General features: G+C 39.6%; 1 protein-coding gene across 5 annotated transcripts in view; it reads left to right on the forward strand.

Annotated features, from left to right (window-relative positions):
- The first annotated feature begins 827 nt into the window (after window positions 1–827).
- LOC144297834 (uncharacterized) overlaps window positions 828–23,627 on the forward strand; it is a 41,478-nt gene continuing 18,678 nt past the window's right edge. For 3 of the 5 annotated variants that reach the window (XR_013364692.1, XR_013364693.1, XM_077871966.1), the window contains exons 1-2: window positions 828–906; window positions 1,351–1,504. Coding sequence is in view for 1 of the 5 variants with exons in the window: in XM_077871966.1 (XP_077728092.1) it covers window positions 1,439–1,504 (66 nt within the window). In the remaining 4 variants the exon portion in view is untranslated. The remainder of the gene's footprint in view (window positions 907–1,350; window positions 1,505–23,627) is intronic. The other 2 variants (XR_013364694.1, XM_077871967.1) reach the window with 1 other exon arrangement.

Genomic DNA, 23,627 nt, shown 5'->3' on the forward strand with positions numbered 1-23,627 from the left:
GATTTAGAGTATCTTAAAGGAAAGTTAAAGATTATCTAAACACACTGTGTTATAGATGGTTAAAGTGAGGCCCACAGAGGGTTGGTGAATTGCCTCAGTGCCAAGACCTGAGTCACTCAACTCAAGTTCAGTCTAATTTGACATTCATTACAGCAACCTCATTCTAACCTAGAAACTTGGTAAAAATGCAGACTATCCACTCCAACCAGATGGATTGGATCAGACTGTCTAGGAGTCAGACCCAGCAATTTGAGTTTTCACAAGTTCTCTGGGGGATTGAGAACCACCACAGATATACTACACATCATTCAAATGTTGCTTCAAACTAATAGACAAGTCTGTGGCCCCAATACTGTAGTAATGAGGGAGTGAGGTAATGAGAAACATTCTGGTAGTCAAAGGAGTCAAGGATGTCTTTTAAGTAGCAGTCAACCCTGCACACAGATCTTGGATGCAAAATAGAGGCTCTTCCCCTTCAGATGGTAATACTTGAGAAGACGGAATTAAAGGACCACCATCCCTGTTCAATCCAGTTCTTCCTTGACTTCAGACAGTTTGGCTCTTATGAGATTTTGCCAAGAAATAAGACAATAGGAACTGTAATAATTTCTGCCCTCCTAACACTCACAGAAGCCATTAGTTAGCATTTCCTATCAATTCTGTTCTTCCACATGTGTGGAACTTAACCTCATCTTCCTTCATGAGGTGGACAGCATGGTGTCCTTCTTGTGATGGATATTCACCAGGTTTATGTCCTCACGGCTCATTTCCTAGGAGATAGGAGAAGCTTGATTCATAACTATTGGCAACCAAAGCTTATGGAAGAACTCTTACTGAGTTCACAGCTTAGACTGTGTTCTATTGACAGACAGAGAAGAAATCATGATTGACCAGGCCTAATTCACTGTAAGAAAACTAGGGGTCCCTACGAGTGTCACATAATTAAAATAAGTAGTAGGATTGTGCTCCCAAAGGAAATAATGGGGAGAGGGCTACCACGCTCCTCATCACAGAAATAGTGTTGTGGGCCAATGACACGCTGATCAACTATGTATGGGTGGTGAACTAATTTTGTTATTAAATATTTTGCCATCACAGAACCTACCTGAGTGATTAATGGATTAGAGGAGGTGTGACTTCAGGGACGGGGTGGAGTTGGGAGAGATGCAGTTCTTCATTGAATTAATGCATCAACTTATGGTAACACAAAGTCCAAAGACAAACATTGTTCATGCTGATTCAGAATACAGATTCCAAGAACTGAAGAGCTACTGTATCTTGTCATGTTTGTATATCATCCATCATTCCAAATCGTGAGATAATAAAGTATTATCACTTCCATTTTTCCAGGCAGAAAGCTAACACTCAGAGGACTTACCAACACTACCAAAGGTAACAGAGCTGGAACTTGACCACAGAATATCCAGATCCTAATTCAATGCCCTTTCAATTATATCATGTTGCTTTTACAAAAGAAGAAAGGAAAGATAATCAGACTATCAAGGTAATGCCATCCTGAGTGCATGTAAGCATTCTGATGATCAAAGAAATAAGAAAGGCAGATGGTCACAAGTAAGAACATTTCATTTATGTGATACGGACTAGAAGTAGGGGATCCCTGGGTGGCTCAATGGTTTAGCGCCTGAGTTCAGCTCAGGGCCTGATCCTGGAGACCCGGGATCAAGTCCCACGTGGGGCTCCCTGCATGGAGCCTGCTTCTCCCTCTGCCTTTCTCTCTGTGTCTCTCATGAATAAATAAATAAAATCTTTAAAAAAAAAAAAAAAGGACCAGAAGTAGGTGTGTGCCACACACTTTCTTCCTCCAAGTGAATTTCCTCTTAAGAATTCAAGCATGGTTTGAATGGAGGTGAAGGGGCTAAAATATGGAACTTTTATGATCTGTTGCTGTGTCTTATACTAAATTCTTTACCACATTCACCAATTTTAGATCTGATTTATGGTGACTTAGGAAATTACATATCGATCTATCACTATTAAAATATGTGGCCATGTAAAAATGAAGTTGGGGAAAGAACCTGAATTCACTCAAGGAGGTTATTTAAAATTCTCCTCCTCTCCATGGAGAAGACTAGCAGTGAAATGAAACCCAGTAATCTGGGTCCTGAGTGGGAAACGAGGGGCAAAGAAGCAGCAGCTGTGCACAGTTGGAAAATTCAGTGAGCGCTCATTTCGGTGGCCAGTTTTTGAACATGTCAGTTTAATTATGATGCATCACAGTTGACAGCGATGCATATGGAACCAATTACAGCACATGTTAAAATCAATTATTGCATATTTCAGCTATCCTAAACACTGTAGCAAGAGATCTGTGCATTGCTGCAGATTTCAACTCCACTAATCATTTTTACTATCATGGATCAACCAGAAAAGATATACATATATTATATATATTATTATGTGTATATATATTTGTATGTATAAATATATATTATATATGTATATATATACATATATACTGAAAAGCACATTTCATAACCGACATCTAATGTAAAGCCCAGAAACAGTAGCATCAGACAGCAAAATTTCAAATATTTGTTCAGACAAGTCTAACCTTATATCATACCTTTTTCACAGAAGAATAACAAAAAAATAAATACTTTTCTATCTCCAAACCCTGTTTTGATCAATTTAGTTTATTATAGCCTCCTCACCAGCAGCGAAGTCCATATCCCAGGTGCAATATACTGGCTATTTTGGTCTAAAGTGTTTGCCATAGCGATTTACCCTGTTTTTGTGACCTTTTTCCCCCCTTCAGGTTTCTAGCTTAAAAAATTATCCTCCAAATTCCACAGTTTATGAATTTTCTGTTTACTTTTTTTATGTACCAGCGAATAACTTTAGCTCTAAAATAGTTTACTATGAAGAAGGGTTATATTCTACAAACTTGGATTTCTACTTCCTGTCATCTGTGCACAGAGTAAAGCAGTTGCAGAAAACTCACAGTCCCTGGCTGGCATTGAGGGCTTGGAGATTCACACTGGTCCCTCGTGGTGGGAATTCATCTACGCAAATCCTTCTGCCTTGGGATGAGGAGCCAGAGCTCCAAAGTGACTGAGCATTCCAAGAAAAGCCACACGACTAATAAAACTTGGCTCCAGGGAGCAGGTGGGAGTGTATCCCAGGATAGGGATCAGTGGTGTCTGAGTCGAGAAGAGCTGAGTGGTCCAAGGCAAGGCAGAGGAAAACAGCCGATGTGGTTTAGTCAAGAGAGCATTGGGCTGGATGTCGGGAACCCTGACTTCTTTGCTCAGCAGCTTGCCCAGCTGAGGTGAAGTGTTCAATGCTCCATTGTCCTCCTAACATGGCACAGAGGGAAACTAACTAAAGGGAGAATCAGACCTCTGAATCTGCTGTAGTACACCACTGGGACCACAGGAAGGAGAGCTGCTCCATTTTGAAGTTTAGAGGATCAGGGTAGGGACCCATTATCTTTGTCTTGCAGCTGCAAGATGGACCCCAACTCTTACCAACTGTATTGCATACATGCACACATTCAAGAAATATTTTTTTTAACAAATCCTAAAAATAATTATCCTTCCCCAGTGGAGCTAATAGGTTTACTGAGAAGACAAGCACGTCAACAAGCAGCGCACTGACATTAAGGGAAGAGGAGTAACCTAATGACTGCTGAGTTGTGTTTTGGATAATGGAAGAATATGCATTATACTCTAACATGAACTTAAGACCTACCTACCTCAAAGAGTGTGATAGGAAGAGAAGTAGAAGAAATCTAACACCATACCTTTCGAAGAATTTGTGAATGCTTAAGTCTACATTGTAATTCTGATTGTTTTAAGGATGCCTTGTGTTCCTTTAAGTGTGACCTGAGCTATGTGGGTAGTGACCCTTTGGGAGTTAGAAAACAAGGCCAGAAATAGTTTGGGAGGAAGGAGTTGCAGGGTTCAGAGTCCCAACAGGAGAGAGAATGTACCCTAATGGTTCAAGCATAGAGATTTTGATGAAAGAGCAGCAGACAGAGTTGTAAGCAGCGTGATCCAGCAAGGCTGGAAACCACGCCCCGCCCCCGCCGCCCCACGCCAGAGACAAGCACAGTGGGAAGCTACTACTCCCACTGAAGACCTGGAGCCAGAGGAGGGGCTTCCAGGTGAAGCCAGCTTAGAGAAGGAAAGGACACAGCTGCTGCCAGAACTGTGGCACCAAGTCTGGAAGGGAGTGGAAGAATACCTCTACCTCTCACTGCTGCTCTCTGATCTTTTTCAAGGGACCATAGTTTGAAAGTCCATATAGATCAGCTCCTTGGGCACAGAGTAACTCAAATAAAGGCAAAGAGAAAGGTAATCTTTATACGGCACATTAAATAAACAGGTAGGTCTGGAAAGAACCATAATAAGGCTCCAGCAGCTGTTGACTATGCCCAATTGTTCTGAGTGTTCATTACCTCATCATATTAGCAACCATGTGTGGCACTCAAACTGGGAAACTCCGCAGGGAATTTGCCCTAGTTAAAGGTACACAAACAAAGGACTGAAAGCCATTCTAGGATGAGGAGATGTTATTAGCAAAGGTAAAGAGTATTGATGCCCCTGGCAGGCTTCAGACTGTCCTATGTGGCTGGGAAGGGAGGCTGGGTAGGTAACCCAGGAAGGCCACAATAAAGAATTTGTATTTGATTCTAAAACAATGGAAAGAAGTGTAGGGCTCCCTCCCTTCACCTCTGTCCAGAAACACACATGTGCTTTCGATTCCAGTGAGTTCAGTAACAAGCTTGCAAGCAGCTTCTGCCAATCAAATCTCATCAGCAAAATAATCAGTAGTTTCATGTAGTAGTTAAGAGCATGGGATCTGATGTGGAATGGGATCTGATGTGGACTTTAAGCCCTGGCTACCACTTACCATGTGACCTGGGGCAAATTACAGACTGTGTCTCAGTTCCCTCATCTGTAAAATGGGGATAGAAATGGCAATGACTTCATTAGATTGGTTTGAATTAATGAATTAATATTTGAAAAGATCTTTAAATAATTATTAGCATTCATCTTCATAACATCCACATGTAATAAATAATATATTCATGTCATATATCATCATAATAATACATATCCAAAAGGGATATTATTATAACACTTACCAACTTCTTTAAAAGAACTTTGAAAAGATACCCATGGGGAGCACCTATAAAGAGCTTTGAGCTACAGTGAATCACGATGGGAAATGTTATCTTCCAAAGACTTGAAGAAAATACAATACAAGGAAACACTGCTGAACATGGATTGCATGATTCATCAAAACTACCCCATCCCAATAACAGAGTGGAACAAAGACCTCTGAAGGGTTTCACATGCAATCCATAATGAACAAGAGAATGGCCACATGCTCTTTAACGGGCAATGTACAAATATCGTGACTATTTCCAGACCCACAAAGCTTCCCAGTGGCAGGTCACAGCATTCTAGAGGCAGGCTCTCAATGTTACAATACAGCTGTTTTCCTGAGACCAGCCCTCAGGTTGCCTGTAACCCCCACTGTCAGGGATCACCAACAGCTTCTTTCATGGGGTCACTGACATGTATCCATTCCAACAAATTATCCTTTCTATCCAATCTGACTCACTTGGTGTAACCAGCAAGTGCAAGTGCTGTGCGGTCTGATCCCTCAAAATATATGAACTAAGTCATAATGTTTTCATGACCCTCTGCCAAAATTGCAAAATCTTTACTCTTTCCCATTCTCCTAGTGACATCTAAAGCCCTACACTTGCCATTTGGTCTTCTAAAATGTCTTATGTCAAGGGGCCAGAGGACAGAGGCAGCAAAGGGAGTAGAGGTATGGGAAAGGCACTTTGCAGTTTATCAAACTATGAGTACTGATACCTCATTAATTCTTAATACTTCCTAACTTCAAGATGAGGCCGCCGTTTTCCTCTGGTAATCTTAATGACGCAAGCCCTGCCACTCATCACAGGTGTTAATGGCAAAGTAATTTTGAGGTTTCTGGATGGAGCAAGCATTCCAAGTTTGTAGAACAAACATTGAGTGGAGATCCAATGTCAATGTTTCCTAAGGATTTTTATTTAATGACTCAGCTGCCTGGGCTCACAGGGGTGCTCTGAGGAGAAGGGCATTGCTGTCCTGTCAGGCCTTCCTGAGCCTCTTATGCCAACTATATCTCGCTCCTCTCCATACTTTGGTGACAACAGCTTCCCTCCACATGCTATCCAAAAATCAACACAGCAAAAGAAGAACCACAAGATACCTGAATGTACCACAGAAGTCCCTATAGCACAACAAAGGCATAAAGGCTTTATTAGGGCAAGTGTACTCTAGAACAGTTTTCTTTTTTTTTTTTTTAATTTTATTTATTTATTTATGATAGTCACAGAGAGAGAGAGAGAGAGGCAGAGACACAGGCAGAGGGAGAAGCAGGCTCCATGCACCGGGAGCCCGACGTGGGATTCGATCCCGGGTCTCCAGGATCGCGCCCTGGGCCAAAGGCAGGCGCCAAACCGCTGCGCCACCCAGGGATCCCTAGAACAGTTTTCAAAATGGGATCCCGCAGTCCACTCAGGAACTTGTTAAAAATGCACATTCTTGGGCTCCATCCCAGACCTGCAGAAACCCTGGGGGAGAGACCCAGTGGTCTGTGCATTAACAAGGCTACCCATTTGAAACATTACCACTGGAGACAACAAAGCAAAAATTACACACATCAAAACGTGGTTTTGAGTAAGCAGGGGTAATAAATTATCCACACAGTGGAACTCAACATAACATAAATCACAAAGGTCACTAAAACCAGGGGAAAATGAGCTGAGAGTTGAAATGGCAGTAGAAACTCTATGGCAGGATGGTAAAGAACTGTCTTCTCCACCAGATGGAGAGAGATCAAGAAAGGACTAACAATGTTCCCTTGCCTGGTAAAACCAAAACTGTCCAAAAGATATAACTTGGCCTATGATTTTAGTAGAGAAATTTAAAGATCAGAAAGAGGCTTCTCTTGGGGCACCTGGGTGGTTCAGTCAGTTAAGTGTCTGCCTTTAGCTCAGGTCATGATCCTGGGATCCTGGGATTGAGCTCCACACCCTGCTCTCTGCTCAGCTGGGAGCCTGCTTCTCCCTCTCCTTCTGTCTCTCCCCAGTGCTTGTGCTCTCTCTCTTTCTCAAATAAAAAGAATATTTAAAAAGAAAGAGGCTTTTCCTATGGACTAATAAGGAAAGAGAAAGGGACACAGTCTGTTATAGGGGAAAAGAGAGCCACTTTAGTGGGTTGGTGTGAGGCCAAATAGCACACGGCTGTGGAGACTCTGGATAGCAGTTCTGGGACTCCCATTTTTGGAATGGTGAGGCACCCCTTTAGCAACCTGGCACAACACAAGGGCAAAGACAATGGTAATAGATAATACTGGCCCAATTACTTGGATTCCATCATTTATGTGGGAGGACTTAGATAAGAGTTGAAACTCCAGCCACAGTCTTGTGAAGGAGAAGTTGTGGAAAACCAGTTTATTAACGACTTTTGTTTCCTGGTTGGGGAGGTGTATGACCTACCTATTTTGATGCCATGTAGGTGAAATTTATCCTGTATATGGTCTTGGGGATCTTAGACATACCTGGAATTTTATAGTCTAACATTCTATCACAACTCAAATCTGTTTGACAGAGCTGCATTTTGTGTCAAAGAAATAAAATCTTCTGTCTAAGATAGCCCAATACCTGTCTTCACCTTTCCAGAGCCTTTGCCTTCACATGATCTCTTGGCTCAGCCAGGCCAATTGTCCCCACTGTCATGGTCTCCACTGTATGACACTCTTTCCTATTGTTGTACCTTTGCCTATAATACTCCCTGGGATAGATTCCTTTTCTTTTCTTCCCTCTTGGGTTGCTTGTTCCCCTGAACTCTCCTATATCTTCAATGTCCTGTCTCCTTGTCCCTGATTTTTCCTTTGTATGGTGTTCGTAGTATTCTTATCTGTGCTGTTCACTTGCACTTGCAAGTTGAGTGAGCCTCATGGACCACCAGGTATTCAACTTTGACCCTATTAGAGTCATACCCAGTTACTAACATTTCATTTCCCAAATTTTATCAAATTAAATTGCTAAAACAAAGGAAATGTCTCTGTACAGTGACTTTAAGAGACTCTTTCTTCAAGTATCTTCTAGGTTAGAAACTTATATCTGTGTTTCAGGGAAACTGAGAATCTACAGGTGTGCCAAGGCCCAGCAGTGCCCTGCACCTGCTCAGACTGGGAAGTGAGGTGTGCTATTTCCTGCAAGGGGATGGAGGAAGGAAGGAAGGAAGGAAGGAAGGAAGGAAGGAAGGAAGGAAGGAAGGAAGGAAGGAAGGAAGGAAGGAAGGAAGAATGAGCAGCAGAAGGGGGTCTACCCACTATGTATTATTATGCATTATAAAATTATACTAGTATACTATGCTATTATTAATTAGGACACTGGTTCAGCTGCTATTGTTTCTCTCTTGCTTCAGTGTTTATGCATAGGCAACTCAGGGCTAATATGGTGGCTCAGCAGCGTCAAGGTCCCAACTGCCTTAGTTCTTGTGACATGGATTATATCTCAGGGTGTAAGAGATTGCTTCAGCTCCCAAGACCATACATAGAACCAAGAGATGGAGGAAGGAGAAGGGCATATTCAGAAATGGCTCTCACCACCACCATTCACATACCTGACCAGAATTCCCTCAGATGGCTATGCCCCTCCTCAAGAGTGTCTGGACACCTAGACCTACAGATGAAGGGACACACTCTGCTTAATGGAAAGAAAATATTACTAAGAGAAAAGGAAGAGGAGGGACATTCGATAACCTCCACTACAGTGGCTACACTGATTTCATAACTTAACAATACCTGAATATGAAAGATATTTGAATATATGTACAAAATTCTGGCCCTAAAAAGGCATTAAGTGTGTATGGGTTATTTGGTGTTTTGTGACATTGCCATGGTTACCCTCATTGTGCCCTACCCTGACACTCAATTTCTGGGTATAAATTAAGTTTGTGTAATGTTAGGCTTTCATTAATTTTTTTAAACTTATCAGCATGTTTTATTACAAATGTAACACAAATTCATTGTAAAATAATTCAAAAATCCAATTAAGTAGATAGAAGGAGACAAAGAACTTGGAAATAAAGGTGTTCTCCAACTCCATCTCATGAAAATGATGGCTGTTAATTACTTGGGATATATCATTGGAATCATGCACACATTTGTTATTATTTTACCAAAGTAGATATGACTTTGTGATTTAGCCATGCCCACCCTCACTTCATAGTATAGCACAGATTTGGTCCTATTTTAATACAACAACATTTATGCAGGAATATGCTAATATGCAATATAAGATATCATTTTAAGGACTTTTTTGACTTAATTTCCTATTACAGAACATGAAAGTTTTACCACTGAAAACAACAAATGTTATTTACAACCATGACTGTTTCCTAAGGAGAAAGGAGGCAGAGTGGGGACATGAAGCTAAGGAAGCGGGAAAACTATGTTATCAGCATTTATACTTTGATTTATGCTTTGAAATTTCAGATCCTTTTGGCATTCAGTGAGTAAAAATAGAATGAGAGGATTGGAATAAATCTTTTATCAACATGATCATGTTCACAAAACTGGTTTTATGGGGGCTGGAAAACAGCCGCATGTGGGGCTCATTCCATTCAAGAGAAAGGATTCAAGATGACGTTCTACTACCAAATATTTGGCCTTATGTGCAGATGATCAAAAATATGTGAATTTTAAAAGAGAGAGAGAGAAAAGATTGCACTGGTGTCCCCAAACAGGGCAGACAACTCTATTGTAGCTGATGTTTTCCCTTCTCCTATAATCAAGCTTCAAAGGCCCCAACAGACAATAGCTAAGTTGTCCCAGATGGCGGCACACACATGGGGAAGGAGCAACCAGTTTGGCACTGTGCTAATGTGAATAGGAACCATTTTCTGACTGTCCCTCCAGGAGGCTGGGCAGGCCTAGATTTACCAGGACTACGGACGCATAGAAGGTACTAGAAACCTGACAATGAACAACTGAGTGCGGCTATTTGAGCACTGGTCATGCAACCAGTATGTGCAGGTTGCTTCTTGTCTACAGCTGTGTCTTATATACATTAGCTCATTGGAGCCTGGTACCATGGAGGCACAATGTGAAATAAATTAATGATGGGGCCCTGTTTTTCAAGGATGTATGTTGTGTTTTTTTCTTCATGGTCATATTGGGCCCCCAAGAAGTTTTCATTGGAGTCTTCCCTCCAGGCTGCATCTTGGCCAGATAACCTAGCATTTGTGAAAACCCTCGCTCTCCAGGTCTAGCTGGAGAGATAGACATTGAGAGCATTGGGGATGTGCTTCTGAGTAAAGCACATCCCCACCTAGAATATGTAAGCGTGGGTGATTGTTCATTCCTCAGAAAGTTCTGAAGTTTACAGAAGAATTTCTCAGAGAATATTGTTTAACAGTGAGCTTTCTGAATAAGAGGCAGTTTACAAAGCTCTTATTCATACTGGGCTTTTTTTCTGAGAACTCATCCATTGTGTGCAATTAAGTGCAAGCACATTGTTTGAGTCAACCTAATTATATCAGTTAGTTCATATAATAAAAACCACCATTACATTGAGCCTCATGGTTGGCAAAGACTTTCATAACTATGATCCTACCACAGTCTCCAGTGAGGTAGCACTTGCTGCCCTTTCCAATTCACTAATGGAGAAATCTGAGGCTCAGGTAGAGGTTAAGACACTTGTGGAGGATCCCACAGCTGGCGGGTGTTAGAAATGGTGCTGGAACCTGTGTGTTCTGACTTCACTATACTTTGTTTTCCTTTCAATTCCTACCATATAGAACCAGAGTGATCATTGTCCCAGTTTTGCCTGGAGTTGTCTCTTTGTAAGCCTTTCTCATCAGAATAAATTTATTATGGGTGTCTTCTTTTATTCTCTAAAATGACCTAGTTTAGATGATAAATTCTAGAACTGTGCTTGAGGGAGGACATAGGAGCAGGCAGGAAAAGAGGCAGAAAGACCAAGCCAACCCAAAGATTGCACTTCAACTGCAATGTCTCTACTAGTAGCTGTTGCTATATCTTTTTCTCATTTTTAAACAAAATGAGAAATGAACAGTACTTTTTAAAAAGTTTGCGAAACCTTTTCTCCATGAAAATAGAAATCAGTCACCACAGTGGACACATTATTAGTAGGCTCTAACCACTCAAAGTAGACAATAATGGATTCCCATACCAACACTGAAAGATTTCTGCATTCAACAAAACCTAAAGAAGCATAGACCACCATATCACTCTAGTGTTTATTCCCTGAAAATTCTATTCAAATGGGCTTAAGGGGGTGGAGAGAGAGAAGAAAGAAAGTGAAGGGAAACAGGAAGTTCTGTATTGATTCATATAACTGAGTAGGTGGGGGATAGACTCAAATGCTCCAAATTGGTGTCAGGACATGACATAGTGATTCTCCATCTCATCTCTGCCTTACCCTTGTTGGACTCATTTCTGGACTCCCAGCTCTCCCTCAGTACAGGGCTCTATCATGCCAACCTTCTCTTGGATTCTTATGTCCATTCCCTCTCTCTCCTCAAAGAAGCTCGACAGCCAGGTGAATGCAGTGCTTGGATTATCCCAACCTAAGTCAAACAAAGCTCAAGTTCTGGACCAGAGAATGGGATCCACCCAAAGCATGTGGCAGGAGGGGTGAGGAAGATTGGTTACCTAGAGGGGATCTGGGATATGAGTACAAAAGAAGAAGGCATGGGATCTCCATGTCCAGAACCAAACTTTATCCTGTTCTAAGATGTCTAACTTTTGTGCCTAGAGATATCCATATCATCCATTTATTTTCCTTTTAATATCTGTGTCATCTGTAATGACACCCCCTCTTCAATTGCCAACATTGCTAATCTGTGTCCATCTGTCTAGAAGTTTATGTATGTGTTAGTATTTGAAGAACCAGTTTTGTTTTCATTGATTTTCTCTATTCTCTTTTCTATTTCACTGAGTTCAAGCCTTAAATTATTTCTCTTCTCTACTTATGGATTTGAATTTTTTTCTCTTTTTCTAGTTTAAACATTCAATGCTACCAATTTCACTGTAAGTACCAATTTACCTGTGTCCTACAAATTTCAGTATGTTGCATTTTCATTTTTGTTCAGTTAAAATTTTTTTTACATTTTTCTGAAACTTTCTCTTGACCCATGGGTTTATTTAAAAGTATGCTGCTTAATTTCAAAAATTGGGGACATTTTCCCCTTATTTTTATGTTACTGTGACCACTGTGGTCACAGAACACACTTTGTAAGACTTCAGTCCTTTTAACTTTATAGGGGTTCGTTTGCTAGTCTAGAATGTGATTGGGCTTGGTAAATGTTCCCTTCCATGTCCATCTGAGAACATATATTCTGCTGTTGCTGTGTGGTGTGCTGTAGAAGTAGCAATCAGATCAAATGGGTCAGTAGTGTTGTACAAGTGTACCATAACCTTGATGATTTGTACCTTCTTGTTCTATCAACTATGAATAAAGGGCTATTGAAATATCTGACTGTAATTGTAGGTTGGCCGATTTAGTTTTTTCAGTTCTCTCAGTTTTTCTTTACATATTTTGCAGATTTTGTTTTCAGGTACATACACATTTAACATTTTGACAACTACTTGTCAAATGACCATTTTTAGCATTGTATAATGTCTCTCTTTATCCTTGGTAATGTTCTTCACTCTGAATTGTACTTTTTTCAGATATGGATATAGACATTTTAGTTTTCTCTTGATTAGCATTTGGTGGCATATCTACTTTCATCTTTTTACCTTATCTAGATTTGAAGAAATATTCTTGGAGATAGCAGATAGCCAGGTCATGTGTTTTATCTATTCTAACAGTAGTCATTTTATTCGTGTGTTTCAATCATCTGGGTTTCATGTAATTACTGATATATTTTAGTTATTTTCTGTTTTTCATTCTTGCATTTCCCCTTTCCTGTTTCTCCTTTGGGTTGTTTAAATATTTCTTAGTATGCCATTTTAACTTTTCTGTTTTTTACTGTACTTTTTACATAAAAGTTAATGGTTCCTCTGCAGATTATAATATACATGGTTAACTTTCCATAATCAACTTAGAACCCAAAACTCAACACTTTATATGAAATGTAGAAAGGGTATCACCATGTAGTGTCCTTTACCTTCCATCCTTCACATTATAGTTGTTTTATATATTACATGCATACTCATTGAAGACCTACTCAGATATTTATATTTTTGCTTTAAACCATTAAACATATTTTAAAGAACTCAAGGGAGAAGAATAGCTTGTTATATTTACCTAGGTCTCTACCATTACCATCTCTTCTTTTATTCCTGAAATGCTGAGTTCTATTTCTTGTTATTTCTCTTCTGTACGAAATTTTTAATGGCAATTCTTTTAGTTCAGATATGATAGCAATAATTTCTCTTAGTTTTCCTTTAACTAAGTATATTGTTAGTTATTATTCATCTCCAAAGGACATTTTCACTGGATTAAAAAATGCTGATTTTACAGTATTTTTCTCTTAGCATTTAAAAAATGTGTCACACTTCCTTCTACCCTTTGTAGTTCTCAGGTGTCTCAATATTTGACACATTACTTTTCACTAGCTATTTTAAGATTTTTCTTTCCCTTTACTATTTAGGAGTTCAATTATAATGGGCCTGGGCATGAGTTTCTTTGGTCTCATCATGGTTTGGCTTTGCTCAGTTCTTGAAATTGTAAGTTTTTTGCATTCATCAAACACAAGAAGTTTTCAGCCATTATTTCTTCAAATATTTTTTTCTGCACCACAGTTTTTCTCCTCTCTTTCTAGGCTCTGACGACACGAGTGTTGGCCCTTTTGTTATGGTCCCAAAGCGCATGATGCTTTTCTTTTTTATCTTAAATTTTCTCTCTGTTGTTCAGATTTAATAATTTCTTTGATCTATCTTTAATTTTATAGTCTCTTTTCTCTTCTGTCTCCTTACTGTTATTAAATCTATTAAGTTAGTGTCTTCTTTATAACTTCTGTTTGTTTACTAAGACTTTCTATTTTTCTGTTCATTTGAAGAGCATTCAAAACTGCTTTTTGTTTTTGTTTTTGTTTTTTTCAAAACTGTTTATTGGAGCAATTTTATATTAGCTGCTTTTAAAAATCTTTGTTAGACAGTCCCAGCATCTGTGTAATGTCATCTGTTGTCTTTACCCATGCACCAGAAATTTCCCCAGTTCTTCACATGCTGTGGAATTTTGAAATATATCTTACACATTTTATTTTGTTACAAAATTCTGGATCTTCTCTAATCCCACAGAAAATGTTGATGTTATATTTTAGCAGTATTTGATCAAGTTATATTAACCCATATATTTCAATTTGTCTCTTGTATGCTACAGTACTAATGTTAATTCCATTTTCAAAGCTTTTGTAGGGCAATTCAATAGAGAAAGTATAGTTTTTCAACACATAGTGCTGGAACAATTGGGCATGAGGAGGAGGAGGAGGAGGAGGAGGAGGAGAAGAAGAAGAAGAAGAAGAAGAAGAAGAAGAAGAAGAAGAAGGATGAAGAGGAAGAAGAAGAAGGATGAAGAGGAAGAGGAAGAAGAGGAAGAAGGAAAAAAGAAGAAGAAGAAGAAAGAAGAAGAAGAAGAAGAAGAAGAAGAAGAAGAAGAAGAAGAAGAAGAAGAAGAAGAAATTGGAGGAGGGAAGAAGAAGAAGGAGAAGAAAGGGAACAAGAAGAGGAAGGAGAATAGGATAGAGGAAGAAGGAGGAGAAGGGCATTAGAAAGGGGAGGAAAAAGAAGAAGAATGTAGATACAGAGCCTACAGTTTTAACAAAATAACTCAAAATGGATCATAGACTAAATGTAAAATACAGAATGATAAAAATTCTAGAAAATAAAATAAAATAAAATCTAGGTATCCTGAGTTTGGCAATAAGGTTTTTTTTTTTTAAGATTTTATTTATTTATTCATCACACACACACACACACACACACAGGGAGAGAGAGAGAGAGAGAGGCAGAAACACAGGCAGAGGGAGAAACAGGCTCTTCCCACGGAGCCTGAGGTGGGACTCGATCCCAGAACCTGGAATCATGCCCTGAGCCAAAGGCAGACACTCAACCACTGAGCCACTCAGGTGTCCCAGCAATTAGTTTTTAAGTACAATACCAAAAGTACAATGAAAGAAAGAAATTGATAAATTGGACTTTATTAAATTAAAAACTACTTGCTCTGCAAAAGACAAGCTACAAACTGAGAGTAAATATTTGTAAAACATCGGGGTGCAGGTGTCCCAGCGTTTCATTCGGAGAAGGACAAACATTATATGTTCTCATTCATTTGGGGAATATAAATAATAGTGAAAGGGAAAATAAGGGAAGGGAGAAGAAATGTGTGGGAAATATCAGAAAGGGAGACAGAACATAAAGACTGCTAACTCTGGGAAACGAACTAGGGGTGGTAGAAGGGGAGGAGGGCGGGGGGTGGGAGTGAATGGGTGACGGGCACTGGGTGTTATTCTGTATGTTAGTAAATTGAACACCAATAAAAAAAAAATATTTGTAAAACATATTATAATAAAGGCCTTATATCTAAAATATGCAAAGAACTCTTAAACTGGACAATATGAAAACAATCGATCTAAAAATGGGCAAAAGATATGAACAAATATCTCACCAGAGAAGATATACATACAGCAAATCAGTATAGGAAAAGGTGCTCACCAATCTATGTCATTTAAAAATTGCAAATTAAAATAGCAAGAGATACCATTATACATTCATTAGAATTACTAAAATTAAAAAAAAAACTGATAATACAAAATCCTGGGAAAGATGTAGAATAAAAAGAAGTCTTCATTCACTGCTAGTGAGAATGCAAAATGGTACAGCCACTTCAGAAAAGATGAATGGATAAACTGTGGTACACCCATATAATGGAATATTATTCAGTGATAAAAAGAAATGAGCCCTAAAGCCAAGGAAAGACTAGAAGAACTTTACGTGAATATTGCTAAATGAAAGAAGCCAATCTAAAGAGGCTATATACTGTATGATTCCAACTATATGTCATTCTGGAAAAAATGAAATTATGGAAACAGTGAAAAGATCAGTTGCCAAGAATTAGGGGGAGGAGGAAGGATGAATAAGTGCAACAGGGGAAATTTTTAGGGCAGTGAAACTATTCTGTGCCAAAACCCACAGAATGTACCACACTAAGAATTAAACCTAATATAAACTATATATTTAGTTAATAATAATGTTTTAATATCGGCTTATCAATTTTAACAGATGTGCCACACCAAAGCAAGATATAATTAACAAGAGAAACTATGAAGGGAGGACAGGTGATATAAGGGAATTCCCTGTCCTATCTGCTCAATTTTTTTTTAACCTAAAACTTCTCTACAAAAAATAAAGTCTGTGATTAAAAAAAAAAAAAAATCAAAACTCAGTAAAGAACTTTGGCAGTGTTTCAACACACATATGTGTCACCAGGTGGTAGTCCAGCACTGGGTGATGCTCTGTCTCCCTGGTCAGCTCTCAGTATCTTCGTGCTGATTACAAGAAACCCATGTCAACTTTATGGATCGCTTTCTAGAATTCCTCCCTTACTATCACCTCCAGTGTTTCCCAGTTCCCTGGAGCTTCCTGTTTTGGCTCACTGAGGACAAAGCTGGGACTTCAGTTGTCCTGCTCTGATGTGCACTTCTGCCACTGTGCTACAGCCAGGGCCAGGCAGAAGAAGGAACAGAGATTTTTTTTTTTTTTTTTTTTTTGGAACAGAGATTTTTAACTGATGGTAAATTCACCTCCTATTCAGTGGCACTTTACATTCTGATGTCCTTCTATGATTTACTTCTCTGAGTCTTCAGAGGCTGCTCTGTGCATTTGTCCGGGAATCACGGTCACATTCCAAGGGAGAGATGAAGTGGGCTCAATCCATCTTACCTGGGACCAGAGCCGGTCACTATTCATTTAGATACTCAAATGTTCAAAGCCAAATGGATAAATATTTAATCAAATGAACTCGCTCATACTCCCCAAAAATGCCAACATCAAGTCACACATACACAAAACCAAGGAGTGTCCAAAATTAAAGAGACAAAGCTCTAAAGGGCATTATTTTATGGAGGACCCGATAAAATGTAAATATGATCTGTGAACTGAACCATAGTAATATACTGATGTTAAATTTACTAATGTTGGTATTCTGTTGTGGTTATGTAAAGGAATGCCCTTTTTCTTTATAAATATGCACCAAATGAGACACCTGGGTGGCTCAGAGGTTGAGTGTCTGCCTTTGGCTCAGGGTGTGATCCTGGAATCCTGGGATCAAGTCCACCTTAAGCTCCCCACGGGGAGCCTGCTTCTCTTTCTGCCTGTGTCTCTGCCTCCCTCTCTCTGTCTCTCATGAATAAATAAGTAAATATTTTAAAACAAACACACACACCAAAGTATTTAGTGGGTAAAAGGGTATGCTATCTCCAACTTTTTTTAAAAGGTTCGAATATGCACATAAACACACACACTTTCTTACATACTTATCTCTCATACACTCACACACTGTCTCTGTCTTAGCTCAGGCATTCATTACAAAATATAACAAAACCCTAGATCCAAAGGCTTAAATGACAGACCTTTATTCTCACCATTTTGGAGGCTGGGACATCCAAGACCAAAGAGCTGGCAGATTCCATTCTTGGTGAGAGCTCTCTTCCTGGATTGTAGACAGTGGCCTTTTTACTGTGTCCTCAACAGCAGAGAGAGCGCTCTGTTGTCCTTCCTTCTCCTTTAAGGGCACTAATCCCATCGTGGGGACTCCACTCCCACGACCTTATCTAACCTAATTACCTCCCAAAAAGCCTATATCCTAATACCATTTTAGTGGGGGTTAGGACCTCGACATATGAATTTGAGGGAACACTAATATTCAGCCCACAAAACTCTCACACACTCTGACACACAAACTTTCATGAACACATAGTTCCACACACTGTGCACACACACATGCTCACAGATTCTCACACACAGTCATACTTATACTCTGTCACAAACTGTCACACTCGTACTCTTTAACACACATTCTCTCTCACACACACTGGTGCACACACACCTGCACAGCTGGCAGCCTGAAGGATGTGGAGGAAAGAGCACTGATGAGAGGACCAGGAGCCCAAGAGACCTCCTGACCCTGGGTCTGGTCCTGGGTCATCTGTTCATCTGTACACAGAGCGATTGGCCCTGAGGTCCCTCACTTTCTTCTTGATAAAATGTAGGGATGGGAGTGACTTCTAAGACCAATGCTGCCTCCAACAGGGTCTGTGCGGTGTGAAGGAGAGCTTTCTCCCATGCATCTGGTGTAAGTATGAGGCCCATGATGACGTTTTCTCTTGGATAGAGCATAACACAGTGTTGTTAGCGCCAGAGTGCAGGAAAAAGGAGGCAGCTGACCTCATGCACGGTGGCCTTCTTAGTCATTAACTTCAAAGTCTAAAAAATGGAAATTTGACATTAGAAATAGTATAGAAATACACTTACATTCTGGGAAGTCTCTTTTGACCTCATTGCAGGAAACAATGAGCAAACAGGTTATAAGCCAGGACTGTGACAGTCCACATGAACTCACTCATGTATTCCTCCAAGTTGTGGTTTTCCTTGGCCCTTTTTCAGGACAAGACAAATGAAAATAGAAAGGCTAAACAATTTCCTAGAACAGGGCAGAGCTGGGATTTGAACCCAAGTCAGTCTCACCCCAAACCTTGGGTTTCAGGACAAGGGTAAGAGTGAAATTAAAGAGCTGGACATTGGACCAGTGCCCAATGCCTGTGCCATCGTGTAGGGCCAGTTGGTCCATCTCCCTCCAGTGGAAGAAGTGGGAAAAGAAAAATTGGGGTTTGACAAACTTGAGTTCAAATTATAGCTGTGAGTCCTAGGCAACTCACTTAACTGCTCTAACTCTCCATTTCCTTTTCTGTGTAATAACAACCATAGAACCTATCTTGTAGGGTTAGTTGCTGAGAGGACACAATGCTGTATTGAACTTAGAACATTGGCATAGTGCATTAATCAAAGAAACAGAACCAATAGGAGATAGATAGACAGAAGAGGACATTCATGATAGAAAGTGGCTCACTTGGTTTTGGAAGCTAAAAAGTCCCACAGTCTGCAATCTGCAAACTGGAAAACTAGGAAAGCCAGTGACATAATTTAGTCTGATGTCTAAGGTAAGAACCAAAGGGCCAATAGTGTAAGTCCCAGAGTCTGAAGGCCCAAGAAGTGGGAGCCTCCATGTCTGAAGACAAAAAAAGGATAGGTGTCCCAACTTAAGAAGAGTGAGAATTCAGCCTTCTGTTGCCTTTTTATTCCATTGGGGTCCCAAATTAATGCTGCCCTAATTGATGAGGGTGAATCTTTTTACCAATCTATTGAATTGAATGCTAATCTCTTCCAGAAAAACCCTTACATATATGCCCAGAAATGTTTTACCAGCTATCAGAGCACACATTAAGTAAATCAATTTGACACATAAAATTAACCATCACACCAGTACTTTGTAAAAATTAACCTATGGTAATGACCTTGAGAGCACGAATGTCTCACTTACAGCTGTTGCTTGGTTCTAACACTACACTCATTCTCATTCCACACACAAACAAAAAGCCAGAAATTTCCTGCTTCAATCTAGAGCAAACCTCTAACTGAAAATGGTCTGTGGTGAGGACAAAGCCACCCCTGAAATTCTGTTATGGCCTCACAGAAAGGCATTTTCATACAAATCCTAGAGCAATGCTGTCTCAGAAATACAACATGCTCACAAAGGCAGTGTCAACTTTTCCAGGAGCCATATTAAAACGAAAAAGAAACAGGTAAATTAATTTATAATATATGGTATATAACCCAATATACCCCCAATATTATCATTTTAACATGTAATCAACACCAAAATTATTGATTTTATATTCTTACATTCTTATTTTCAAACTAAGTCTTGGAAATTTAGTAAGATTTGTACACTTATGTTTCAATTAGGATTCATTGGAAATATTTGGCCCATATTGAGATTGCATAAAATTTACAGTTGAAAAGGTAGATTCACATACAAAAGTTATTCTAAAACTACTTAAAAGTTTTCCAATGATTAAACCAACCACCCATTCTTAAGCATAAATTTTAAAATAATTAAAGTCAAATAAAATTACTAATTAGGTCCTTAGTCAAACTAATCACATTTCAACTGTTCAAAGCCATGTGGCTAATGGCCAGTGTAGTAAGCAATGAAGTCTTTGCCATGTAGAGTCAAAGGCCCTCAAAACCTGTGTGAATTCCATTGATATTTTTCTGAACTTATCTGTAAGGGCTCATGTATGATAAACAGAAAGTCAAATATCTCTTTCATTTCTGAATGATGGGACAGTGATCCATTCTCGAAATGTATCTAATCTGACAAAATTATCAAACATTTATTTATTCAATTTACAAATTATTTATTAATTTATTATTTGTTAATGTGATGTTTACTAAGAGCCATTCTGTACCTAGCTTTGCACTTCAAAGAGGACATCTGAGATATATCTGATGAGTGTCTAGATCACCAATCTAGAGTGTCATCACTCTATAAGGTAACCCCCACCCAGGAACATCTACAAGGAAGATCCCCTACCTATAGGTATTGCCATTCCTCGCCCTGACCCCCTGTCCTAGGCCAGTAAACAATATCCAACCAGCACTAACCTTCAGACTGAAAAAGAAAGCACTCCCGTGGCCCCAGTGACTCAGGGTATGTGCAGAGGACTGGCCAGGCCAGCATCAAGAGAAGTCATCTATTTGACAAACTTCTTCAGGGAAAAGTAGGAGAAAATCCTGATCCATTAACCTCTCCCAACACACACACACACACACACACACACACACACACACACACACACAAACTCCCTACTCTGTGAGTCATCATGAGGGACAAACACATCTTTAACAGCTGTAAAAGAGGGCAGAGAACAATTGAGAAGTTTGATGATGGACTCAGCATCATGTGTCAGTGATCACGTGGCATTCATTTATTCTCCATTTGTTGTTTATTCATTCATTCGCTCATAAGGGGCTACGGTCATAAGTGGTACCCAGTGTCATACCCATACATGTCAACACACACTAATGTCTGAGAGAAGATTGGACAGGAAATGTGGTTCTAGCATTGAGGAGGGAGGCCATCATTAGAAGTGTCAGTTTGGGGCAGCTCAGGTGGCTCAGCGGTTTAGTGCCTGCCTTCAGCCCAGGGTGTGATCCTGGGGACACGGGATCGAGTCCCTCATCGGGCTCCCTGGAGCCTGCTTCTCCCTCTGCCTGTGTCTCTGCCTCTCTCTCTCTCTCTCTCTCTCTCTCTCTGTGTGTGTCTTTCATGAATGGATGAATAAAATCTTAAAAAAAAAAAAAGAAGTGTCAATTTGGGCAACATTAGCAGGCAGGAAATGAGAGTTCCCAGCATACTTCAGTGAGAACAGAACCTGCCGATGGATGAGTCTTCTTAAGAAGGGAATGAAGAATGGCAGAGGAAGGAGGATCCAAGGGAAATGGGGAGAAGGTGAATGATCTCCTAGAGAAGTATCCTGAGAGCACAACAAAGACTTCCAATGGGTTAGCTCCTTCCCTTCATCAAGGGTCACTTGCACAGTGACTTCATATTGTCACATATGTTCAGTTACAGATTCTCAGACATGACACGACAAACTGGAACTGCTGCTCCAATGTTCAGCACCCATGACCCAGAGCATTCATAAGTTTGAGTGGGGACTATATGTTTGCAGAAACCACATAAGCAGCAGGACCTGACTTGCGATCAAATCCACATTTTATTTTTTTATAACCAGTGGTGAAGCATAATTGTGTAGCTTTATGAAGAGAACAAAAATCACATTCTCAATTTTAATAAGGTAATCAAATCTAAATAAAACAAAGATCTACAAGGGCATTTTATTACTTCCAATCAATTCTCCAGAAGCAGATGCATAAAAATAGTTTCAGAAATTATTCTGATTGTAATGGCCACCAGAGCACGTTCCAAAAATATAAACCTATGATCATATACTCATTCTTTTATAATGTTAAATAAGAAGCAGACCATATGTTTATGATTAAGTTTGAATTTGGAATTAAGGTATTTTGGAGACTGAATTGAGTATGAAATCATTAACACAGAATTACCTCTCAAAACCATCACATAATTATATGAAACATAATCCTAACCATACCATCTAGCTGAAAAATCTGTATATTCATGTAATTGAGACAGAGCTAATGTTTCTTGAGGATCTACAGGGCTCTAAGCCATATGCTAGTCTTTATAGAAACTACCATGGTAAACTTACCTGTTTCATCATATCTGAAGGAAGATATTGGTATGACCATTTAAAGTTATAATTATTGTCTATGTAAGAAAACTGGATTCACATATGAAGATAGGCAGTTGAGATTAAAACTCACATCATCATGGGACGCCTAAGTGGCTCAGTCGGTTGGGCATCTGATTCTTGATTTTGGCTCAGGTTGTGATCTCAGAGTGGTGGGATCAAGCCTTGCATTGGGCTCCATGCTCATCAGGGAGTCTACCTGGGATTCTCTCTCTCTTTCTCTCTCTCTCTCTGTCTCTTTCTGCCTCTCCCACACCCTAAAATGAATAAATAAATCTTTTTTAAAAAATTCACATCATCATGACCTTTTACACTGTAGAAAAAATGAGACTAAGATGTTTTTGTGGGTAAATTCACTTTAACATTTTATGGTTCCTTTTTCCTCATATTTATTTCCACTGAAATTGCCATAGAGACTCACTGAATGACCTTCAATTCATTTCAATTGTCCCAGTATACCAATAATCAACTGTCATCTCCAAGAATGAACCAGGGCTCATTAATCTTACTGTCATGTGATATTTGGAAAATTCTCCTGCCATTCTACTCAGAAAAGCATTAGAGATGAACAGAAAGGTTCAGAACTGTCTTCCATGTTTCCAAAAAATATCCTGTATTTCTCTGCCTCACATCTTTTCCTCAACCCAGATTTGTACTAGATATTTAGTGTTAGTACACCCTTCCACACGGACCTCACAAGTTTCTCTAGTAGCCATCACAGGGAGCCAATAATACCAAAACAAGTGCTTTCACTAACCTCTTTAGAGAAGAGCTACCACCACCACCAGGGGAAAAAAAATGAAATGAAGTTAGTTAGCATTTACCATGACAAATGAAGGAGAACTCACGGAAGAATCATTTTAGAGATTTCACCTGTCTTCTTGTTGCCTTGACAGGAACCTGGCTGCCAACTACTGCTACCTACCATATAAGTAACTAGTAGTGTCATATTTCTTGTTAAAGAGCTCTGTAAGATCCACTAATACTTTATCCTGTTGCAATTGAAGTGCAAAGAAAGTATGCCTGCTAGTCTCTCTTCTGCTAATTAACTCTGGGAATCCCTTCAAAGGCACTCTGCCCAAAGGGCTTGTCCTACCACTATTTGAAATGCATCACTAGCAAAAGGTGGCTGGCCTCTTGGGTGGCTGTGCAATAGGTAATTGCTCATGATAATTGCCTTGGCTGCTATTGTTCAGCAGTTCCCATGGAAGCTGCCCAAAAAAA

The sequence above is a fragment of the Canis aureus genome, chromosome 26 (assembly GCF_053574225.1).
Source record: "Canis aureus isolate CA01 chromosome 26, VMU_Caureus_v.1.0, whole genome shotgun sequence".
Lineage (NCBI taxonomy): Eukaryota > Metazoa > Chordata > Mammalia > Carnivora > Canidae > Canis > Canis aureus.